General features: G+C 36.3%; 1 protein-coding gene across 2 annotated transcripts in view; it reads right to left on the reverse strand.

Annotated features, from left to right (window-relative positions):
- LOC113229251 (protein yellow-like) overlaps positions 1–17650 on the reverse strand; it is a 41896-nt gene extending 24246 nt beyond the window's left edge. The window contains exon 1 of one of the 2 annotated variants that reach the window (XM_026462783.1): positions 17553–17650. Coding sequence is in view for 1 of the 2 variants with exons in the window: in XM_026462782.1 (XP_026318567.1) it covers positions 11887–11906 (20 nt within the window). In the remaining variant the exon portion in view is untranslated. Of the gene's footprint in view, positions 1–11886; positions 12038–17552 lie in introns of those variants that run through there. The other variant, XM_026462782.1, reaches the window with a different exon arrangement.
- Between the last annotated feature and the right edge of the window lie 2949 nt (positions 17651–20599).

Below are 20599 nucleotides of genomic sequence, written 5' to 3' on the forward strand. Positions count from 1 at the left end.
AAATTATTATTATTATTATATATTTACGAGCAAGAAATGTTCAAGGATCAAAAAAATATGTTGTATTTTTAAATTGCTTTTATGTGTGCACGCGCCGTATACGTCCGTACGCACACACACACGTTTGCATAATCTCGCGGTACACTCGCGTTGCATAACACTGGTCGTCTCATGCGCCATTTATTATAGAATCAAAGAAATCGTTCTATCTATCGTCTAATAGACATGTTCATTGAAGAGTGCATCAAATCGGAAATGTTCAGCATTTCTTTTTTATTTCATATCATACCCCATATTCAAGATCAATCCGCGATTCTGGTATAAAAATATCAATACATATCAACAACAACAAACTTACTGCATTTAAATTTCAATTATAGCACTAGAATATTGTAACTAATAATCAATTTGGGAAATTAACTTTTTCCAAATTGGTTCTGAGTGGTGCCCTGGAGGGAATGCCGCTGATTTGGTATTCATAATACAGCAAAGTCACTAGCTTGAGATTACGTAATTGGTGTGGTTGTCAAAAATAGAACTTTAGCACCAGTAGTAGTGTTTAGTAGCAGTCGAACTCGTATTATCAATTTTATTTGTATTAGGTACTGGAAGTTCAGGTAAACATACGGGCTGCCTGTTCCTATATCAGGTCATTTATATTATGATAGTAATTATATAAAAAAATAAAATTAAATAAAAAGATTAACAGTGCTTTAATAACGTAAAATAAAATAATTATAATGAACAAAACAAAAGAAATAGGTATCATCATTATAAATAATAAACGTAATCAAAAAATAATAATTTAAATACCACGTATAACGTTTCGTCCTAAATAAACTACTTGCATGTCGCTTCTAGTTTTGCCCGTTCTATGTATCTTTGTTAATTTTGTATAGCAACATTCATGTTAGTGATTTAACGAATTAACTCACATTTAAATAAGCAACTACTTACACACTTAATGTAAAATAATTTTTATGCTTAATCTTGTCGTTCGATATTTCAACTCTGTTCCTTATAATTTGTTTATTTTTCTCATGTTAAGTGAATGAAAATTCATAATGAGAAATAATTCTTTAAACCTTATTGAAATACAAATTATGATACTGTTAATGCTAGTAAAATTCAACTCAAAATTAGAACTCTATGCTTGTATATAGCTCTAAATCACATCAATTATTGTCATATTATCTAGATAGATACTCATATGCATTGTGGTATTGTATTGACCATAGATTTAGATTGACATATATATATTTTTAAATTTATTAAGGCTTTGGCAAAGCCATCAGCCTAAAAATGAAGTTTAATTGTTTCTGTAAATATGGCCGCCACAAAGAGGATAGGCAATTTGAGGCGGCGTGCTTGGATTGACTCGGAATTCCTTAGAACGAGCCGATACGGGTATTTTAGTTCGAGATTCGTATAATTTCGCGTTTTAATCTTCGATTAAGGTACAATAGCACTATCCTATTCCACTTTAAACTAGATTTCACAAAATAATTGAAAGTCGAAATAAAAACGACACTTTTCCCTCCAAAATGCCCAGAGCGAATCTAGATTGACATAATGTACGATAGACAATTAGACAAGCTAGCACCGGCCCGCCGTTCCCGCCATGATGACACGAGAGACAGTGGCGCGAGCGGGCGTGTATAGCACGTGTATGTGACGCAACGAACGTTGTTTTATTGAGCTATCCTTGTATTAAGGAATTTGGATGCTACAATGGTGACCCTGACACAGAACGAGAGTAAAATGAATAATATTCCTATCTTAGAGATCGCTTGCAGTGTGTTCGCTCTGATGAGGCTTCTTCTGATTGGTATGACTTAGCCGTTGGTGTCCCTCAAGGGTGGTGTTCTTTCCCCTCTCCTCTTCTCTATTTTTATTAACTCTGTCACTTCTGCGTTGTCCTCAAATTTTCATCTCTACTGACGATTTGCAGCTGTACCGTAGTTTTAAAACTTCTGATGTCATTGGAGCCGTTGAAGCAGTAAACGTTGATTTAAGAAACATCGCACATTGTTTTTTACATTGTTGGTTAATCCCAAAAAGTCGCAAGCCATGATTGTGGGAAGTGGGCGTATATGTGGCAATTTGGATATTGATTATGTCCCAATTATACAGTATAATTCAACGCCTATTGCCTGTAATTCTACTGCTACTAATTTGGGTCTGCCTCCAAAATTTATGCCTTTAAAATCCAATATCTGTTTAGTTCAATCTCTTATTTTAACCTTCCTAGACCATGCTGATTCCTGCTGTTTAGATGCTACTGAAGAACTGCTAAATAAGCTTGAACGGTTGCAAACTACATGCATAAGTTTCATCTTTGGCCTTCGTAAATATGACGGAATCTCACACTATCGCAGTCAGCTCAAGTGTCTTCCCATTCATCTCCGCAGGAATTTGCAAATCGTCTCTCTTCTTTACAGCATTCTAAATACCTTTGTCTCCCAGGTATCTGAAGGAGCGTTTCAGCTTTCTCGGGTCCCAAGTCTTGTCGCTCTCTCGTTAGGTCCCAGTTGTCTTTTCCATCATTCAATTCCGGGTTTTATTCTCACTCCTTTACTGTTCATGCTGACCGCATTCACAAAAATATTTGAATATGAATTCAATAAAAATTTAAAATACAGTGAATAGCGACATCTCTCGCCAGGTCTGGTAGCTGCTAAGGTATCTAACTGGGTGATAAAGCTTTACCAATACGGGAAATGAACTTTTCTGAAGTGCTATTTCGCGATTATCAAATATTATAATGCACAAATTAATTAAAAACCACAACATCACTTACCAAATCAATGTGAATAATATAAAATTATATTAAATTTATGTTCACACAATTAGTCAAATAGCGAAATGAGCGTAACACACCGATGTAAATTATTTGTCAAAGAGGACCGCGTTTCCGTCCGCCATCTTGAATCTTTCAGTCAGTCAGTTAATATAATAAGATATCGTTTTTCGCACATAAATTCCAAAAATTCAGAGGTACGAGTCCGGATTGTAATCCACGCCCTCTGCTTGAGAACCACTGGCTTTGCAGAGTAGCAACTCATTTCAATTTTTATTGAAATTGATAAATATGTATGAAAAACATAAGACAGAATTAGGTGAGTCTATCCGCGAAAACCCAATTTCATCCATTTTAGTAATTAAGTGTTATTGTTTTAGTTGTTACGTATTTTATTCTTTTGTTCCATTAATACAATATCATGTTTTTCCATCACACTCAATATTATGCGTATAGGCATTGACTTACAATTATATGGACGTCGGGTCCGCGCTAAAAAGTGTCCGCACTTGTAAGGCGCTAAAATCGTATACAGAGCGCGACACTCCGCTTTAGTCTTCATTTGTTCTACGGACAGCGCGATACTGCGATGACATAACAATTTAAATTTCGAATAGGTTGACTTGGGACATTTTTTTCGTGGTTTTTGTATTAGACCCGTCGTCCATTTATTTGTAAGTCAATGCGTATAGGTAAATAGCGAGAACAGTTTGCTCATTTGGTGCTACATTGTACCTAATTGTAATTTTGGTGCAAACTCCATCTTCTAAGGCACAATGAAATATATTTCTGAGCCATTTGAGCGTACTGTTTCTTATATATTAAACTCAGTTGTTTTAGAAAGTAGTGATCACGGTACTGAAAACAATGCAAACGATTTGACAATGAAAATCTCACGTCGAGAATAGAGAAGAACAGAAAATAAAGTTTGTACGAGAATTAATAAGTAACAAATATGAAAGCTGTTATAAGCACGTATATACGGTGTATATAGGTTCCATATTACTTTACGGTATTATAATATGCGGTAACAGATCGAAACAGGTTTTGTAGCACAAAAGAAATGCATTAGAACAATTTATGGATTTCCCCTGTGACGGCGAACGTCGCGTCGTATGGATCGAGCTGCCCTGCCTCCCGCGAACGAGCATAATAAGCGGGCCCCTTCAGGCCCCACTGTTTTCCGTGCGCTGCATTCAACTGATTATTCTAACAATCTAATATTCAATATTTTCTTAAACTTGAAAGGTTTGTACAACGTTTTACATTTAAAAAATATATGGTTTTTCCACTGCGTTTCTTCATTCGGAAACCTAAATATGTCCTCAGCAAGTAAGATACGGGATATCCCGGATGAAACATGCAGAACCTTGTTTCAGAGCCTTGGTCTGTGGCCAAAACCATCATTATGTCGTCGGTTTAAAGGTAAAACCACATAAGTGACATTTTCCACAAAAAGTTTTTTTATATATATTTTCGATGTTTTTTTGTATATATTATTTATATTTTATATATATACACACACTTGGCCGCAATCTCACCTGAGGTTAAGCGACGATGTGACGAGTTTGCCTAAAAATGTCTATTCACTCTAGCCTTGTATAGCCCTAAACTGTACTTTTCGGTGTAAAGTACCGCCTGACCTTGTAATGACTTGTAAAGTACGCCTAGTTATTTGCAGCAGTTTTTGCCAAGGACTCGATGTATTGCCCAAAGTTGACCCATAAAATTATAATAATAAAAACGCACACACTCAACATAACCCCGTACTAGGGAAACGCTTTTTTTTTTGACGGGGGGGAAATCTTTATGGATACCGTTATGTGGGGACGTACTAGGGAAACCCTGCGTCGCGGGTGCCATGGACACACACACAGACAACCACAAGTTACAACCAAACTCACGAGAGAAATAAATGTAGGCCATACAAATATTTCTCCCGGCCCGGGAATCCAGTCCAGGTAGGCCCTCCAGTCTGGAGGGAGAGTCCCCACATAACCCCTCAGTGTCCCTGGGCAAAAGGTACAACAGGGTATACGCGCGAAAGTATTTGGTGTGTTAAATGTATCCATGCTAGTTAGTGTTGATTGATAAATATTAATTATTTATTTATTTATTTATATTTATAATTTTTTGATTTGTATAAACCAAATTTTGAGTAACTTTCTCTCATAGCAATCATTCGTGACGCAGACATACTTTATCCGTAGGCGGAGGCCTGGAGACCTATAGCACAGGGTATCCTAGTTTAGGCTCCAGCCTTCACAGACAACAAATGTTTTATTACTAAAGAATGTTTTATTATCTTTGAAATTGTGTGTGAAGGAAATAAAATTATTATTATTTTCGTATTTATTTTAAACTCTCGCCTCTCCCAAGGCCTAAAAGACTAATTTAATTAATATAATAATTATTATTATTATAAACATCTAGTGACGGTCATACAAAAGCATAGTCAATCGCGCAGGGCGTGCTAACTCACACTGATCGGCGCGGACTCGTCGCGCGGTATTTATTTGTGCGCGCGAAATAAGTGACTGGCCAGAAGATTACTTTAAAAAAAACTTTATTCAAACTTACAGAGTGACTGCTTAGTTCTAATAATAGACAAATAATCGATCTTTAAACTAATTTACAGACATTATGTATTATTTTATTCATTTGTCAGCATGCGAGCAACTGGCACAGTTAGGCGTGCTGACAAAACGGAAGGAGCCACGTTCATTAACCTTAACTCCTCCCTCCCCAAGTGAGGAATTATCTGAGGGTGACGATGAAGCCTTCAGAGAATTCCGTAAGGGTGGAATCTTATTATATAATTTGAAACAGACAAAACCTAATACTACCATAATTAGAAAAATATAAAGCACTAAGGTTCCCACACTCATTTTATTGCTCACTATATAGTCAAGGTCTGCCGGCACGTCGTCACTATCACTTGTTTTATGGAGAATGTTATTCACTTCACTGAAGTCGATTCCTCGCAGATCCACCTGCTTGCCGTTTTGGTTGGTTTGTTCAATTTCTGGCAGCTTCACTGTTGGTATGGATATTCTGAAAAGAGTTGTATTTGTTGGGACATTGATAACTCTGTTTCGTAGTTGTGTTTCACAGTCTGGACTCGGCGTTATGATGTATGTGCCTCGTAATACTTGTTTCTGGGCTTCGTTGCTACAACTTTCTGTTATTACGACGTCGTGGCGTGAGTAGACTAGCCATCTTCCTTCCTGAACTCTCAGGATTCTGGTTTCTTCTATTTGGACTGTTTTTTGTTGGCATGATGTATAATTTTTGTTGAGCTGCATTAGTTGTTCGATACAGGTTTCAATAGGGTATTGCTCCATAGAATCCTCCGTACACAGGAATCTCTGACCATCTATGTGCTCGCAGGGGTTTTTAAAGGACCTGTATTTCAATCTATTCACCAGTAGGTATGGGTATTGGGAGTGATGATAAATGTGATTTGTTTGGTAGGGTTAAGTATAGGGATTGGGATTACGTTGTAATATATATACGTGTCGTGATCAACTAACGGTATTTCTAAAATAAAAACTAACGTAGAATTATTAATGAAGGATTTAAGTATAATATTACGTTCTAACTTAACTAAACTATCCATAGTAACTGGATACAACAGCTGAGCGTGTTTGTTTACGGTTTTAAGGATATCATATAACTCGATTGAGTTTATCATTGATTGATGCAAAATGTGGAGTTTGCTAAAAGCTATTGCTGACTCTATGTCTTCGCGTCTTGTATGTTGCTATAAATAGTTCGAAATTTATTAAGAATTTGATTCATGCTATTACTGAATAGGATAGACTTACTTACTTTGTTTTCGTTTTGAACTAAGGTTTCTAATTGCGAATTGTATAGCGTATATGATTTACGTTAAAGTTGACAGTATCTGTTATATTGACTAACTTATCAAATGCTTTTTGCATTAATGATGTTTTTTTTTCGACCAAATGCTCCCTATGTTTTAGCTTACTAATTTCCGTATTATGTCTTATTGCGTCGTCGTTGTCTAAATTTCCTGAAATAGTTTTAATTAATGAACCTAATGGGTTAAGGATACCTCTTTTTACTCTAATTGATGCTGACGGTAAAATTTGATTAAGCCTATCTCTAGTTAGTTCTATAAAAGTTTCTATATACATATATTTTAGAACCTAAAAAATCTCATCTTAATTCGGATTGCTTATTTAAGATGTCTTTTAATCTAATATATTCTCGTAAGTTGTTTTCTATCTTTATTCTAAAAATGTCTAGGTCTACTGTTTTAAAAATGGTCCACTGATTATTCTTGATCACTGCTGTTCCTATCTTCATCGGAGCTATTCGTGGATTCCGCTCGAGATTCTGGATTTCCAGGCTGAATCCTTGCTCGGCTAGGGCCAAAAACATTGTCAAGCTCCACCCGTGGAGGTCGTTTAACGTTTTTCAATGCTACCCTAGTTTTTCTTTTCTTTAGTTGTACGGGCACGATGTTTCTTTCAGGGTTTCCTATAACTTCAGCTTTATCGTACTTGGGTAATTCGTTTGCATTTCTAGTCCTAGTATTTTTCATGAAAATCTGGTCGCCTTCTTTGATGGCAGGGGGTTCCTCTCCGCCTTTTTTGTTTCCAACCTTCATTTTATTCTTTACTAATGTCTCTGCAATGTGTTCATAGATCTGCAATGTCTTGCAGTAATTTTTGATAAATTTGTCGTGCCCTGTCAGTGTCGAAAACGTTACCCGTATCTGTTTGTCCGAAAACTACTTTGAATGGAGTGCAGTTAGTTGCAGAATGAACGGTGTTATTGTATGCCATGATGGCATATGTCATTACTGATGCTGCATCTAAATCGCTCTTATCGTACTTGGCTAATCTGTAAATCTCTATAATAGTGGAATGAAACCTTTCGACGATTCCCATTGAGTTTGGGTTGTTTGGCGTACCAATGGGTAGATTAATTTTGTACATTACCATGAGTTCTTTGATAAGGTCGCTGTTAAATTCGGCCCCTGAATCGCGATTAATCTTACTTGGCACTGAGGATATTTGATCAGTGCTCGTACCACCTCCGGCGTACTTCTATTAGGAATAGCGATAACTTGCCCAAGTTTGCTAAACGCGTCTATAAGAGTTAAGTAATATTTACCCTCTATGAAAAGGAGGTCCATAAATCTCTTGAAAAGGGGCGTTTTGCGTCTGAGTAAGCTGGATTAGAGGTTTAATAGGTTTCCTATCGTATTCCATTTTCCTACACTGTTCACAGCTGTTAATATAGGCGGAAACAGTTTACTTCATATTAGGCCACCAATAATGTCGTCTAATTTTGACTAAGGCCTCTCGAATACCCCTATGACAAGTTTTGCCCTCGTGGTATCGAGATATTAACTGTCTTTGATCGATTTCATCTTCCGCGACATTAACTACCCTTTCTGTACATTCCATGATATTTATGGTGTTTTTCTCAAACAAAGATGTTATTGAGTTTGAAAATATTTTTCGCAATGAAGGGTCCTCAAAATAAATAAAATATTTATTTTTAGGATTGGTATATTACTTGAGAAATTCTTTTACTAACTTTTCATTGTTTACTGGCATGTGTACTTGAAGGATATGTTGTTTTTTATTACTAATATCCTGTACACTGAGATTATTATTGAACCAGGTAAAAACTAAAATTTGTCTTGGTTTTGTATCAATGGCTTCGTTAAGTATAGGGATGCCTTCGTGTTCCCTATTTGAAATAGAATGGGCGGTAGCCCCACTATTTGATTCTAAAGTTTCTATTTCATCTTCTTGTGCTAACTTAACTGTTTTGCTGCTAGTATCTGAGTCAGAGTCTGAAATATTAATAATATGTGAATTCTCGTCGTCCTTTTCTGTATCTAACATTCTTATTGCTGCATCTCTTGCAAATTCATTTAAGTCAAAATCGTCGTTTGGTTTACCTATGTTTACTTGCATGGAAACATCGTCATCTAGCACATTAACTTTTATTCGGGACAATGCATTGGCATTTGTGTTTTGTGATCCCTTTTTATATTTGATTTCAAAATTATATTCTTTTAAACGCAACCGCCAGTTAGTAAGTTTACTGTTTGGTTCCTTAAGGGAGTATAACCAAGCCAGTGGTCTGTGATCCGTATAGACAGTAAACTTATTACCGCAAAGGTGTGGTCTGAAATGTTTAACAGCCCATACTACGGCCAGAAGCTCTCTTTCTATGGTACTGCACCTAGTTTCAGTATCGGATAAGGTTCGACTCGCGTATGCGACTGGTTTGTCGGAGCCGACAGAACCCTGTGACAGAACAGCACCGATAGCGCAATTAGACGCGTCTGTAGTTAAAATAAATTCCTCACTAAAGTCCGGATACTGTAATAATGGTGCGTTGGTAAGGAGTTTTTTACAGGTTTCAAAGCATTCTTTATATTCGTTAGTAATTTCTATTCTGTTTTTCTTTTTTAAACACGAGGTCATAGGCTTTGTTATTTTGGCAAAATCTCTAATAAACTTTTTGTAATAACCTAATAGGCCCAGGAAACTTTTTATCTGAGTAGTTGTTCTCGGTATAGGATACTTCAGAATAGCATCAATTTTGTCTGTATTTGCCCTTAGTCCTTCTCGGTAATTGTATGGCCCAAATAAAGTGCTTCTTTTCGAAGAAAATCTGACTTGTCTAGCTGTACTTTAAGGTTCGTTTCGCGAAACCTTTCAAATAAGGCTCGTAGTTTTTGAGCATGTTCCTGTAAGATTTTTGAAAATATAATAACATCATAAGGTACACTAGGCAATGTAAGCCCTGTAAAGCCTTTAGAACATTATTCGTTGCTCTCTGAAAAGTGGCCGGCGCCGTTTTCAGGCCAAACGGCATCGGCTATTGAACTCGAAATGCTCAAATGGCGTACTAGATGCCGTTTTCTCTCTATCTTCCTCTTGAACCTCGATTTGATGGTACCCGCTTGCCAGATCTGATGTGGTAAAATACATACTCTTGCCTAACATATCAAATAATTCGTTTATGTTCGGTAAGGGGTACTTATCATCGACAGTAATGTCATTTAGGCGTCGATAATCAACCACCATTCTCCGCTTTTTTTCACCCGAAGCATCCATTTTTTTGGTACCAGGTGCACTGGGGCACTCCACGGGGAGTGGGACTCCTGAATGACATTATCTTTTAGCATTTTATCTACCTGTTTCTTTATTTCGAAAGTCTGGCATGGGGGTAACCTATAGGCTTTAATATGTATCGGGTCCTCGTTCCTTGTTCGTATTCGATGTTTTACCTGATTAGTAAAAGACAAGGGTACATCTTCGCAATAAAATATATCCTTGTTTCCCTACAAATACTCTCTATAACCTCTCTTTCCTCGCTATTCATGTGGTCGAATCTAAGTTTCTTTTAATTCTCCGTAAGTACGATATCTAAGTCGTATCTATTGTTATCATGATAGTCAAGATTGGATTCTACCTTTTCTTTCTCATAGATTTCTACCTTAAATGGGGCTGTCACTACCATGATCTGTTCGATATCTGTGTAATTCTGTGTAACTGTACACGCGTAACCATTGTCGCATCGTACCAATTCAGAGGGCATTCGAATCCCTTCAGCGAATTGTTTTGTAAAATCTCTTTACTTTTTAAAAGATTGACGGGGAGTTTAACCCGTAATTCACAACGAGGGGGCAGAATATAAGTCTCTCTCATTGGAGGAGTATAGATGATAGGAATTTGCGTGTCTTTTTTAAATAATGTTTGCGACTTTATGTCAATCTTACCTTGCAATTACTTTAAAAGATCGCTTCCGATTAGGCCGTCGTATCTTTCGTCCACGCTATATACGTAAAACTTATGTTTCTCCTGGGACCGAAAAATTCTAGGCAAGGTGATATTAACTATTTCATTGTGTTTACTAGAAGCGTGGGTGCTCACCACTTAAAATTGCGTCTGTTGTTTAAAATGTGTATAATATTTATTAGCGATTTCAGGACTAATGAAGGATCTGGTACTTCCAGTATCTATCATGAATACTGATTTTAATCAGGTATATACATGTGACAAATTTAGCTGCTTATTATAATTCAATTTCACCTGTTCTCGACTGTGGAGGCCCTGATATAAAAATTTTCTACGGTTTACTCCATTGGGTTACCTGAGTACAACCTTGCCGTATCTTCCTGTCTTTGTTCACAGTTTTGTGTATCATTATCGATATAATTAATACGTCGCGAACTAGCAGTACGCATAGTAACGTCGGTATGGGAACCTGACACTTGTCTGCCACATGCTGACGAGACCTTGCGGGTTACTGACCTGCCCTACATTCGGATTGCGATAATTAAAAGAGTTATGATTATTGTAGGGTCTATGATTCCTAAGTTGGAACGAGTTATTTGGAGAATTAAAATTTTGATTGTACGATGGGCTCCTGGCTACTTGTGCGTATGGCTGCCTTTGCGGATAGTTTGGCCTGGGCATGTGGAAACTATTATTATTAGACGTACTCTGCCCCGGGTATCGGTTACCTCGGGTGTTATTTCGCGAATCGTACTGTTTGGAAATTTTGTTCCTCTAGGACGATTTTTAGGGCGTCCTCCAGGGTTGTAACATTCTGCAATCGCACCAACCTCACCAAGTAAGCCGGTAAGTTATAAAGAAAAACCTTAAGAGAAGTGTTATTATAAATGTGTTATTTTCCTATTTATTTTTATAGTTTCTAGTTCCATAGCCAGACAGTCTTCTGTTCTGGGATCTCCAATGTGTTGAGATAACAATTGCTTTAGCTCATCCCACGATTTAGTCTGATCCCGCACTCCTATTAGGTTCGCGGCTTCCCCAGTTAATCTACTGGTTATTACATGAAATAAATAGGTCATCTGGTTGTCATCCCCGTTAAAGGTGGACAAAATATATTCACACTTCTTAGTAAATACGGGTAATTGTCTAGAATCCCCTTCGAATAATGGGATTATTTTCACCTTATCCGATTAATACCAGTCATTATCAAAAATTAATTAAACACGTAATTATATTACAAGAGTGGATAACAAAGGAAAACTTCAAAGGACAGTGAAAACATTTACTCACAGGTCCGCTGCTACTCCCATTGGTTCTTGTCTGGATTACTTGTCAGGAACTCTGCTTGGCTCTGGCTTGACCCTCGTACTTATTAAATTTGTTTGTTCGGTGATTCCCGTCTAAGCGTTGAAACGCACGATTCTCGACGTGTTTGTACCCGAATTTACTACGGATCGGGGCACAGAAGAATCTACGGGAATCCTACCGGCTGCACCAAATAAGTGACTGGCCAGAAGATTAGTTTAAAAAAAACTTTATTCAAACCAATATTTACAAACTTTTTACTCAAATATGTTATTTTATCACGTTTCTATTTCTTTCCTATTTACAACTAAACAGTCAAGATATTGTATGTACTACACTTTACATAAAATTTACACTGCATTCACTACACACACCCAGGTTGCGATCATAAGTAGTTTCTTGAATCGTTTACTTCTTTCATTTATTGTCTTCATAAGACTAGTAATTTCTGTTTTTAATTGCAATGAGTTACCTATTATTGTTCGTACACTGGGCTCTCTAAAGTCACATGCAAACCTCATAAATATTTTTTCTTTACATGATCATGGCCAATGATATAGACAGAATAACTGTTGAACTAGAGATGCTCAGTGCTTCTAAGTCACTATATTGTCGTCCGGAACAATGCGTACAACACTTGTATAATACACCCAAATCGTTGAGTATTCTGCAATTAAATATACGAAGTATTAATAAAAATTTCGATCAATTCATACTTTTATTAGCACAAATAAAAACACAGTGTGATGTCATCGTGTTATCTGAATGCTGGCTGCAAAAATCACCACAAATTCCTCCTTTGACCGGTTACGAATCCTACTATACTAAGCGATGGATAAATCAAAATAATGGTATTGTGTTATATGTGCGCAGGGGCTTAAATTGTAACGTACAAGAGATTGCTTCTTTTGTTGATGCGGATTGTCTCGTTTGTAAGTTAGGAACTGACGTGGCACTAATCTGTATCTATAGATCGCCCTCGATATATAACATAGATAAATACTTAAATAGTTTGAACGATCTTCTATTGACTTTAAATGCCGTCCCCTTTGTTTGTGTAGTGGGAGATGTTAACTTGGACATAAAGGAAAATGGCACCGATCTGCGATCTGACCAATACTTGAATCTGGCTGCAGGCCATGGCCTCTTGCCTGCTCATATTCTTCCCACTCGTGGAGAAAATTGCCTGGATCACGTTCTATTAAAATCCAAATTTTCTTCAGTTACTATGTTGATACAATCACATATTACAGATCACTGTCCTGTACTATTGTCGACACAGCTACGATATAGTCTTCCGCAAGTTTCCCATACATGGATTAAAATAGATCATAGAGCAGTTGTCCAGGATATCACCGAGTCGGATTTTTCTGAAGTGTTATATTCAAGGGATGTGAATGTTGCGGCAAACCAATTAGTGTCATTTGTATCGGACATCATCAAGAAGTACACAAAAGTGTTCACTGTTTCTCGCTCAAAAACAACCATCAAACCCTGGATAACTCCCGGTCTACTTCGCTGTATTCGGAACAGAGACTCATTACATAGGAAAGTTAAAAAAGATCCTGATAGTGTTGTACTAAAGGTAACTTATTCACGATACAGAAATTTTATTAATAAACTACTTAAAAACTTAAAAAAATCTTACTTGAGATCATTGCTAATGAATGCAATAAACAATGCTAGGTTAACTTGGAATGTAGTCAAAACCATTACGAATATGCAGTCTGCAACGAATCCGTCAGGCTCCCTGTTGAAGTTACATCCCAACCCGGTAACTTCAGTGAACATTGTGAACAAGTTTTTTGCTACAATCGGAATTAATTTAGCGAGTAAAATCAAACCATCTTTAACCGCAATTTGTCAATCTCCTGTAGCTCGTTCTTTATCCGCTAAGTCTTTCTCTGTATTGGATGTGGACTGTGAGGAAATCGAAGGATTAATTTTGATGATGCGCAATAATTGCGCGGTCGGTCATGATGGTATTTCCTCGTCAATTTTGAAGTCGACGCGCCATGTTCTCATTCCAGTACTTGTTCATATCTGTAACTTGTCCCTTTCTACCGGAGATTTCCCTAATGTTTTTAAAAAGGCTCTGGTACATCCCATTCACAAATCAGGAGATAATGATGTTGTAAATAATTACAGGCCAATCTCCGTTCTCCCGGCTATGTCGAAGATTCTGGAAAAGGTTCTGAACAACCGATTGATTAACTATTTGGAATCAAAAAATCTACTTTCTTGTAACCAATTCGGCTTTCGACGGGGCAAATCCACTAATGATGTAGTTTCTGCCCTAATAGACGACGTGATTTACATTCTTGACAGAAAGGAAAAGTGTCTCTGTATATTTCTGGATATATCAAAGGCATTTGACACGGTCTCAATCCCTTTACTTTTACTTAAATTAGAAGCTATGGGCATCAGGGGTACCCAACTGGATATTTTTAAAAATTATTTAACCAACCGCTCACAAGCAGTAAAAATCGGGAATTATGTTAGTGATGACGAGCAAATTTCAATCGGTGGTGTTCCGCAAGGAAGTATTCTTGGTCCTACCCTCTTCATCGCATATATTAATGACCTATGTCAGCTTCAGCTTCCCAACTGCAGGATCATCACTTACGCTGATGACACAGCCTTATTAATACATGGAAGTACCTGGGAAGAGGTGCGTGAGCTGGCAGAGAATGCTTTTGCTGCGGTAATGAGTTGGCTGTCCTCCAATTTGCTCACTATTAATTTGTCAAAAACCTTTTTTCTTCCTTTCGCGCTCAAACAATCTTCAATACCACCCACTAATGCATTTTTTATAAAGGCCCATACTTGTGTAATCTCAAGTCATAATTGTACTTGTCGTTACATTGCAGCCACCAATCAATACAAATATCTCGGTGTAACTATTGACCAAACTTTTAGTTGGCGCAATCACATAAATTCTTTGACCTCACGGATTCGTAAACTAATCTATGTGTTCAAAAACCTCCGGCAAGTAGTTGATGCTCACACCCTCCACATGACTTATTCTGCCTTATGCGTGTCCTTATTGACCTACTGTCTTACTGCTTGGGGTGGTGCGGCTAAAACGTCTATGCTTAAATTGGAAAGAGCTCAGAGGTCGGTCTTAAAAGTGATGTTTAAAAAGCCTTACCGGTATCCAACTTCACTGTTATACTCTGACTCTTCAGTTCTGTCAGTAAGGCAGTTATACATACTACATGTCATCTTGCAGAAGCATACGCTATTAAAATATGACCCAACTTTTTTGCAGAGACGTAGAAGTGCCTACGTATGCCCTCACAGGCAACATAGGACTACCTTGGCTGGAAGGCACTTCTGTGTTCTCAGCCCTCGCTTATATAATATCATCAATAGTAAAATAAACATATATTCTCTTTCCCGTTACGAAGTCAAGAAAAAACTGACAGCTTTGTTACAATGCCACGACTACGATTCCACAGAATCGCTGTTAAAGTAATTTCATTTATCTATAAATAATCAACTAGATTAGATTGTGTAATTTCATTTAAACTTATTTGTTATTCGGCTCTCCTATGTTAAGACCCTATACGCATTCAAAAGCAAAAATTAAGACGCACCTTTCATACAGCTCACATTCACACACTACATGTCCGAATCAGTACCATTCACAACACATTTAATACACACTCTCCACTTTTACATACACACCGCCAACTACACAGCATAGATTAATCTATAAACTTAATTAACCTACTCTTTAAATGTTGTTTCTTTGTTAAATTTCATTTTATTTGCTTCTTAGTCCCAAAAGAACAGTCTTATTGTACTAGTTTTGGGACTACAGAGTTTTATTTAGTTTACTTTTAAGCCATTTGTTTGTTACAACTAAGATTGATGCTTTCCCGCCGTGGTGGCAGCAGTACTATCCGCTAACACAGGTTGAATCCTTTTGTGGGGTCTGGATGTTGCCTGGCTGGTTAGCAACCAATCAATTACTTAAAACATATTACTGTAATTATTTTTATAATATTTGTAATGGCTATAAATAAAGTTATTATTATTATTATTATTATAAATTAGGCCAGCGTCACCGCTGCGGGTGGGTGGCGCTCGGTTGTTTGACAGACTAGTTATTTTGAACTTTAAATTTAGTAAGTGTAAGTTGATATTTGAATATGTGCGACGAAGTAAGATAGGTCTGTTATGCTATTTATTATTGCAATAGTGCATTCAATATAGAAAAAGGATGATGGTGTAGTTAATTCGCTAGAGCGAGAGAGAGGCGTTGCGCCCGTTGTAGCGCAATGCCCTTGAATCTATCGGAATTAAACTCTATTGCAGTATGTTAAAAGCGTCGATAGCCGCGCTTATGTTAAACATTGGAAATAAATTAATTTCTAAAACAATAGTTCATATTCTTAAAAGTTACTTTAGTTGATTCAGTTAAACTCGTCTCACGAACGAAAACCAACTTAAGTTGAATGATCGACTAGTCGACGAATTCAACTAGTTGAGTTGATCGTCGACGATGGACGGTTGCGTTTCGTTAACGGAAAACGCGTCGACGACCCATCTCTACCAAACAATAACACCTACACGATTGTCGTGACGTATTTTTGAAGTTGTTTACTTTTTTAAATGACAGACCCAGGCATTAAAAACTTAATGGTTTGCTAGAGTAGTTACCGAAATAGCAATTAATATTAGTTCTTTTACCTGGTATAACTTCGATATCTGATAAATCAGATAGGTGATGATTTTATACCGATTCGACGATTTTATACCATCAAATAGAGGTGCCCTCTAGGTGTGCTATGCTTCCAGAGACGCACGAATCGCGCAACGCTCTGTGGCAGCATGCGTCCACGGCTGCATGCATCGCGTGAGAGGATATTTTGATATCCTCGCACGCGATAAAACAAAAATTAGTAGAAAATGTTTAGTAATTTTCAAAACAAATTACTCAACTCGAGTGTTTAAATTTTCGCGAATATCACTCATTGAAAATTAAACTATTTTTTCAGATCTAAATCGCGTATTTGGGTATTTGAACCCTTTACAGGTCCTGTGGTCACGGCGGACTCAGTCCCGAAACGTTGGTTTCTTTGAAAATACAAATATACGCGATATAGATACGAAAACATAATTTAATTTCCTATCAATTTTAATATTATTCAAGTTTTAAAATTATTGGAATGCAAAAATAAAGGATTAGAACGACCTAAGACGCCATTTTGTATAGTAAAATATGTTACTTTGGATGAATACTTCGGTTCACAATTCTCCAAAAAGAAAAATTAATAAAAAAGGCTCTCTAACAAAAACTCGCAAAACAGTCAAAATATATGTTTACATAGTTCGATACACAATTTCACGTTCCATATTATTTCTTAAATAATTATATTTAGTAAAAGTATTTACATGTTTACTGAAAATTATTTACACCCATTGACCTACCGTTACACCCTTTATTGTTATAAAATTTGTGAATATGTCAGGTTAACGATTATACTAGTCAAGTAACACAACTACGAACTTCGATTGAATAAAAACAACATTTAACATTATATTATTATTACGTTCCGATTCCAGTGTGTATTTTTCTAGTTTGTTTAATGTAAACTTAAATCAAGTTTTGGATGCCTTACGTAAATAATTGACATAGGTACCTTGTTTAAGGATGCCTTGTGGAAGAAGAACGTAAACTCAGCAAACTTGACAAATACCAATTATTTCTTTTCAACCACAAGCTAATTCTCAACCGCCAAACTCAGTATGCCCCACACCAGTCAAGCGTTCCTCCTTTTATCTACCTCCTATATACTCGATGTCTATCTTTCATTCTCCCGTGTTGCCATTTTATTTCAACCGATCTTGTCCGATTTCTATAGCTTAGTTAAATCGATATATTTCATTAATAAAGTTACGTGTAAATCATATTGACTGACTAATTTATAACGAATTGTACACATTACCTTCACCTTACACTTGGCTAATTATTATGGCATTTTATATACATAATAAATAGAATGTATGTGTTGTGTTTGTAACATTAACATATACATTGGCTCGTGCGGCTTTTTCCTATACTTAACCTAACCTAACATGCTCGAAGGGGGTGCAACTAAGACTCTGGAATGGTACATTTGACCAAACCACATTTAGAACACATAAATTTCGGTTCTGGCACCTAAATTTTGAGTCTGGACCAAAGTATAATATTCCACCAACTTAAAAAAATCGAATCGAAAGTCCGGAAACTTTAGTAAATGTAAGCTTAATTTTCTTGTAAACTATCACCCGCAGACATTGAACTACCAACAAAGCAGAGAAAAATTAATAAAAAGTAAAATGTTTATAGAGATTTAAAACAAAAAATAAATAAACTAAGTTTAGTTTCCATATTCCATTCCCCCTTTCGTACAGTCCAACCGGTTTCTGGCCAGTTTTAGGATTTTCCTATCTGCATCGGGTCTAAATAAGTTCTGTCAAAGTAAAATATTTTTGTATATTTCAATGAATATACTTTATTGCACAGATAAACACACGAACATAAACACATGTACAGATAAACATACGCACAACAGGCGGCCTTATTGCTAAGTAGCAATTTCTTCCAGGCAACCTTAGGATAGGAAAAGTACTTAGAAGGGGGTGCAACCAAGATACAAGATACCACAGCGATAGATTGAGAAACAATATTAATAAAATATACTAATAATAAATATAGTATATAATATAAATAAATATTAATAATAAACACAATAATATATCATTTTAAAGTAAATAAATTAAAAAAAAAATACACAATGATATCAATGTAAATACATAAATAAATAATTATAAAAATATTTACTTATTATATTATGATGAAGGATTATAATAACAACAGAACAAGGACATTAAAGGCAGAAAGGGAAAGAAGTCACTGCTCAAGGAAGTGCTCCTTGACACGTCGTTTGAAAGTATGTAAAGAGGGGGATCGTCGAATATTTTCAGGGTATATTTGTTATATTATAGGAGGAGTTGGTATTTTATATTTATGTATAATCTACTTTGTGTATTCTACTAGAAATATAATTACATTACATTTTATTGTTATTTTTAACAATCCAAAGATTCGCATTAAATAAGTAACAAACAAAATTAAATTAAATACAAAATCAACTTTTTGAATGGAATTGAAACTTATTACAAATGGAGTAAAAACTTAAATCATTCTATAAAAAACGGCTATAAGTATTAGAAAGAAGCCGTTGGCTAAAACCGTATATCGTGATGTAAGTTATGGGCGTGACATGGTCACGGATGTAACAGTCGTGACAAAATCATGATGATTTATCACTGTGATTTTTTTGGAACCAGAACGACAGTGACGGCGATAGAAATGTAACGATATTCCCCATGTCTAATTGACACGTTAACAGCAGTGTTGCTAAAATAAATTTCTTATTATTGGTTTTGACGGCTATGGGTACTTTGAACTTTGAGTAAATAAATCGGGAAGCTTGCCAGCTAAAAATAGAAAGAAACAGAAAGATTTTATTCGAAATAAAACTTATGTTTTTAAATTTTATTATTATAATTATATCGAGTTCTTAGGTTTTCGCGATTGTTACACATAGGAAATGAAACTATTTTTCCGGATTTAAATCGCGTATATTTGTTTTTCCAAACTTACCGACGTTTCGGGCCCTTTACAGGTCCTATGTCAGGTCACGGTTGACTGAGGAGGTACAGTCTTCAACCAGTTATGTCTAATATTAATGCAAACCACCAAACCATTCTATTTTTTCACTATAGTTATAATAGTTATTAATTAAATACCTTATTTTTCGTTTTACAAAACATTCCAATTTACGCTACATTACGTTTTACAAATTATTTTATTGAATGAATTCAATAAAATAATTTTATAATATATTTATATTATAGATTAGTGTATCTTCCGTTAATAAAACTTCTAAGCAACCAGCAGCCACGCTTGCCCCATCATCCCAATCCAACAGTCGTGATAACACTATTACCCTGGAACAATTTGAAGCTCTCTTAGACCGTAAGCTTGAAGTTTTTAAGATAGATGTAGCACGCGAGTTTCATTCTACTGTCATGAAAGAAATTAATAGCAAATTGAATAAAATGGAGAATGATTTCAGTGAAACGACGGACTTCTTACAGAAAGGGCAATCTGACATAAAGACGGATCTTGAGCAAGCCAATACTAAAATTATAAATTTAGAATCTGAGAGAGCCATTCTTGAGACGGAGTACACCAACCTGGAACGCCGATTATCAACTGTTGAGAAAATATCCCGTAGCCACAATGTGGAGATTCAGATGCTCCCTGAGAGACGTAGTGAAAACGTCTTAGACATTGTTATGAAGCTGTACGATACTGTGAAACTTAACTTTCAAGTCAGTGATGTCGGTGCCGTCCATCGCGTTGCTAAGCTAGATCCTAGTTCTCACAGACCGCGTAATATTCTTCTGACCCTACAGTCAGAGCGTTTAAGAGATGGCCTACTGTCTGCAGTAAGACGTTATAATAAAGCGAACACTTCAAACAAACTTAATTCATCGCACCTGGGAGTCCAGGGTGATGTACAGCATATATATGTAGCTGAGCATATGTCTCCTGCAACGAAGAAACTTCATGCCGAGACACGTAAATTTGCAGCAGAGCACTCCTACAAATATGTTTGGGTGAAATACGAAC

The sequence above is a fragment of the Hyposmocoma kahamanoa genome, unplaced genomic scaffold, assembly GCF_003589595.1.
Source record: "Hyposmocoma kahamanoa isolate Upper Pololo Valley unplaced genomic scaffold, ASM358959v1 296, whole genome shotgun sequence".
NCBI classification, from domain to species: Eukaryota; Metazoa; Arthropoda; class Insecta; order Lepidoptera; family Cosmopterigidae; genus Hyposmocoma; species Hyposmocoma kahamanoa.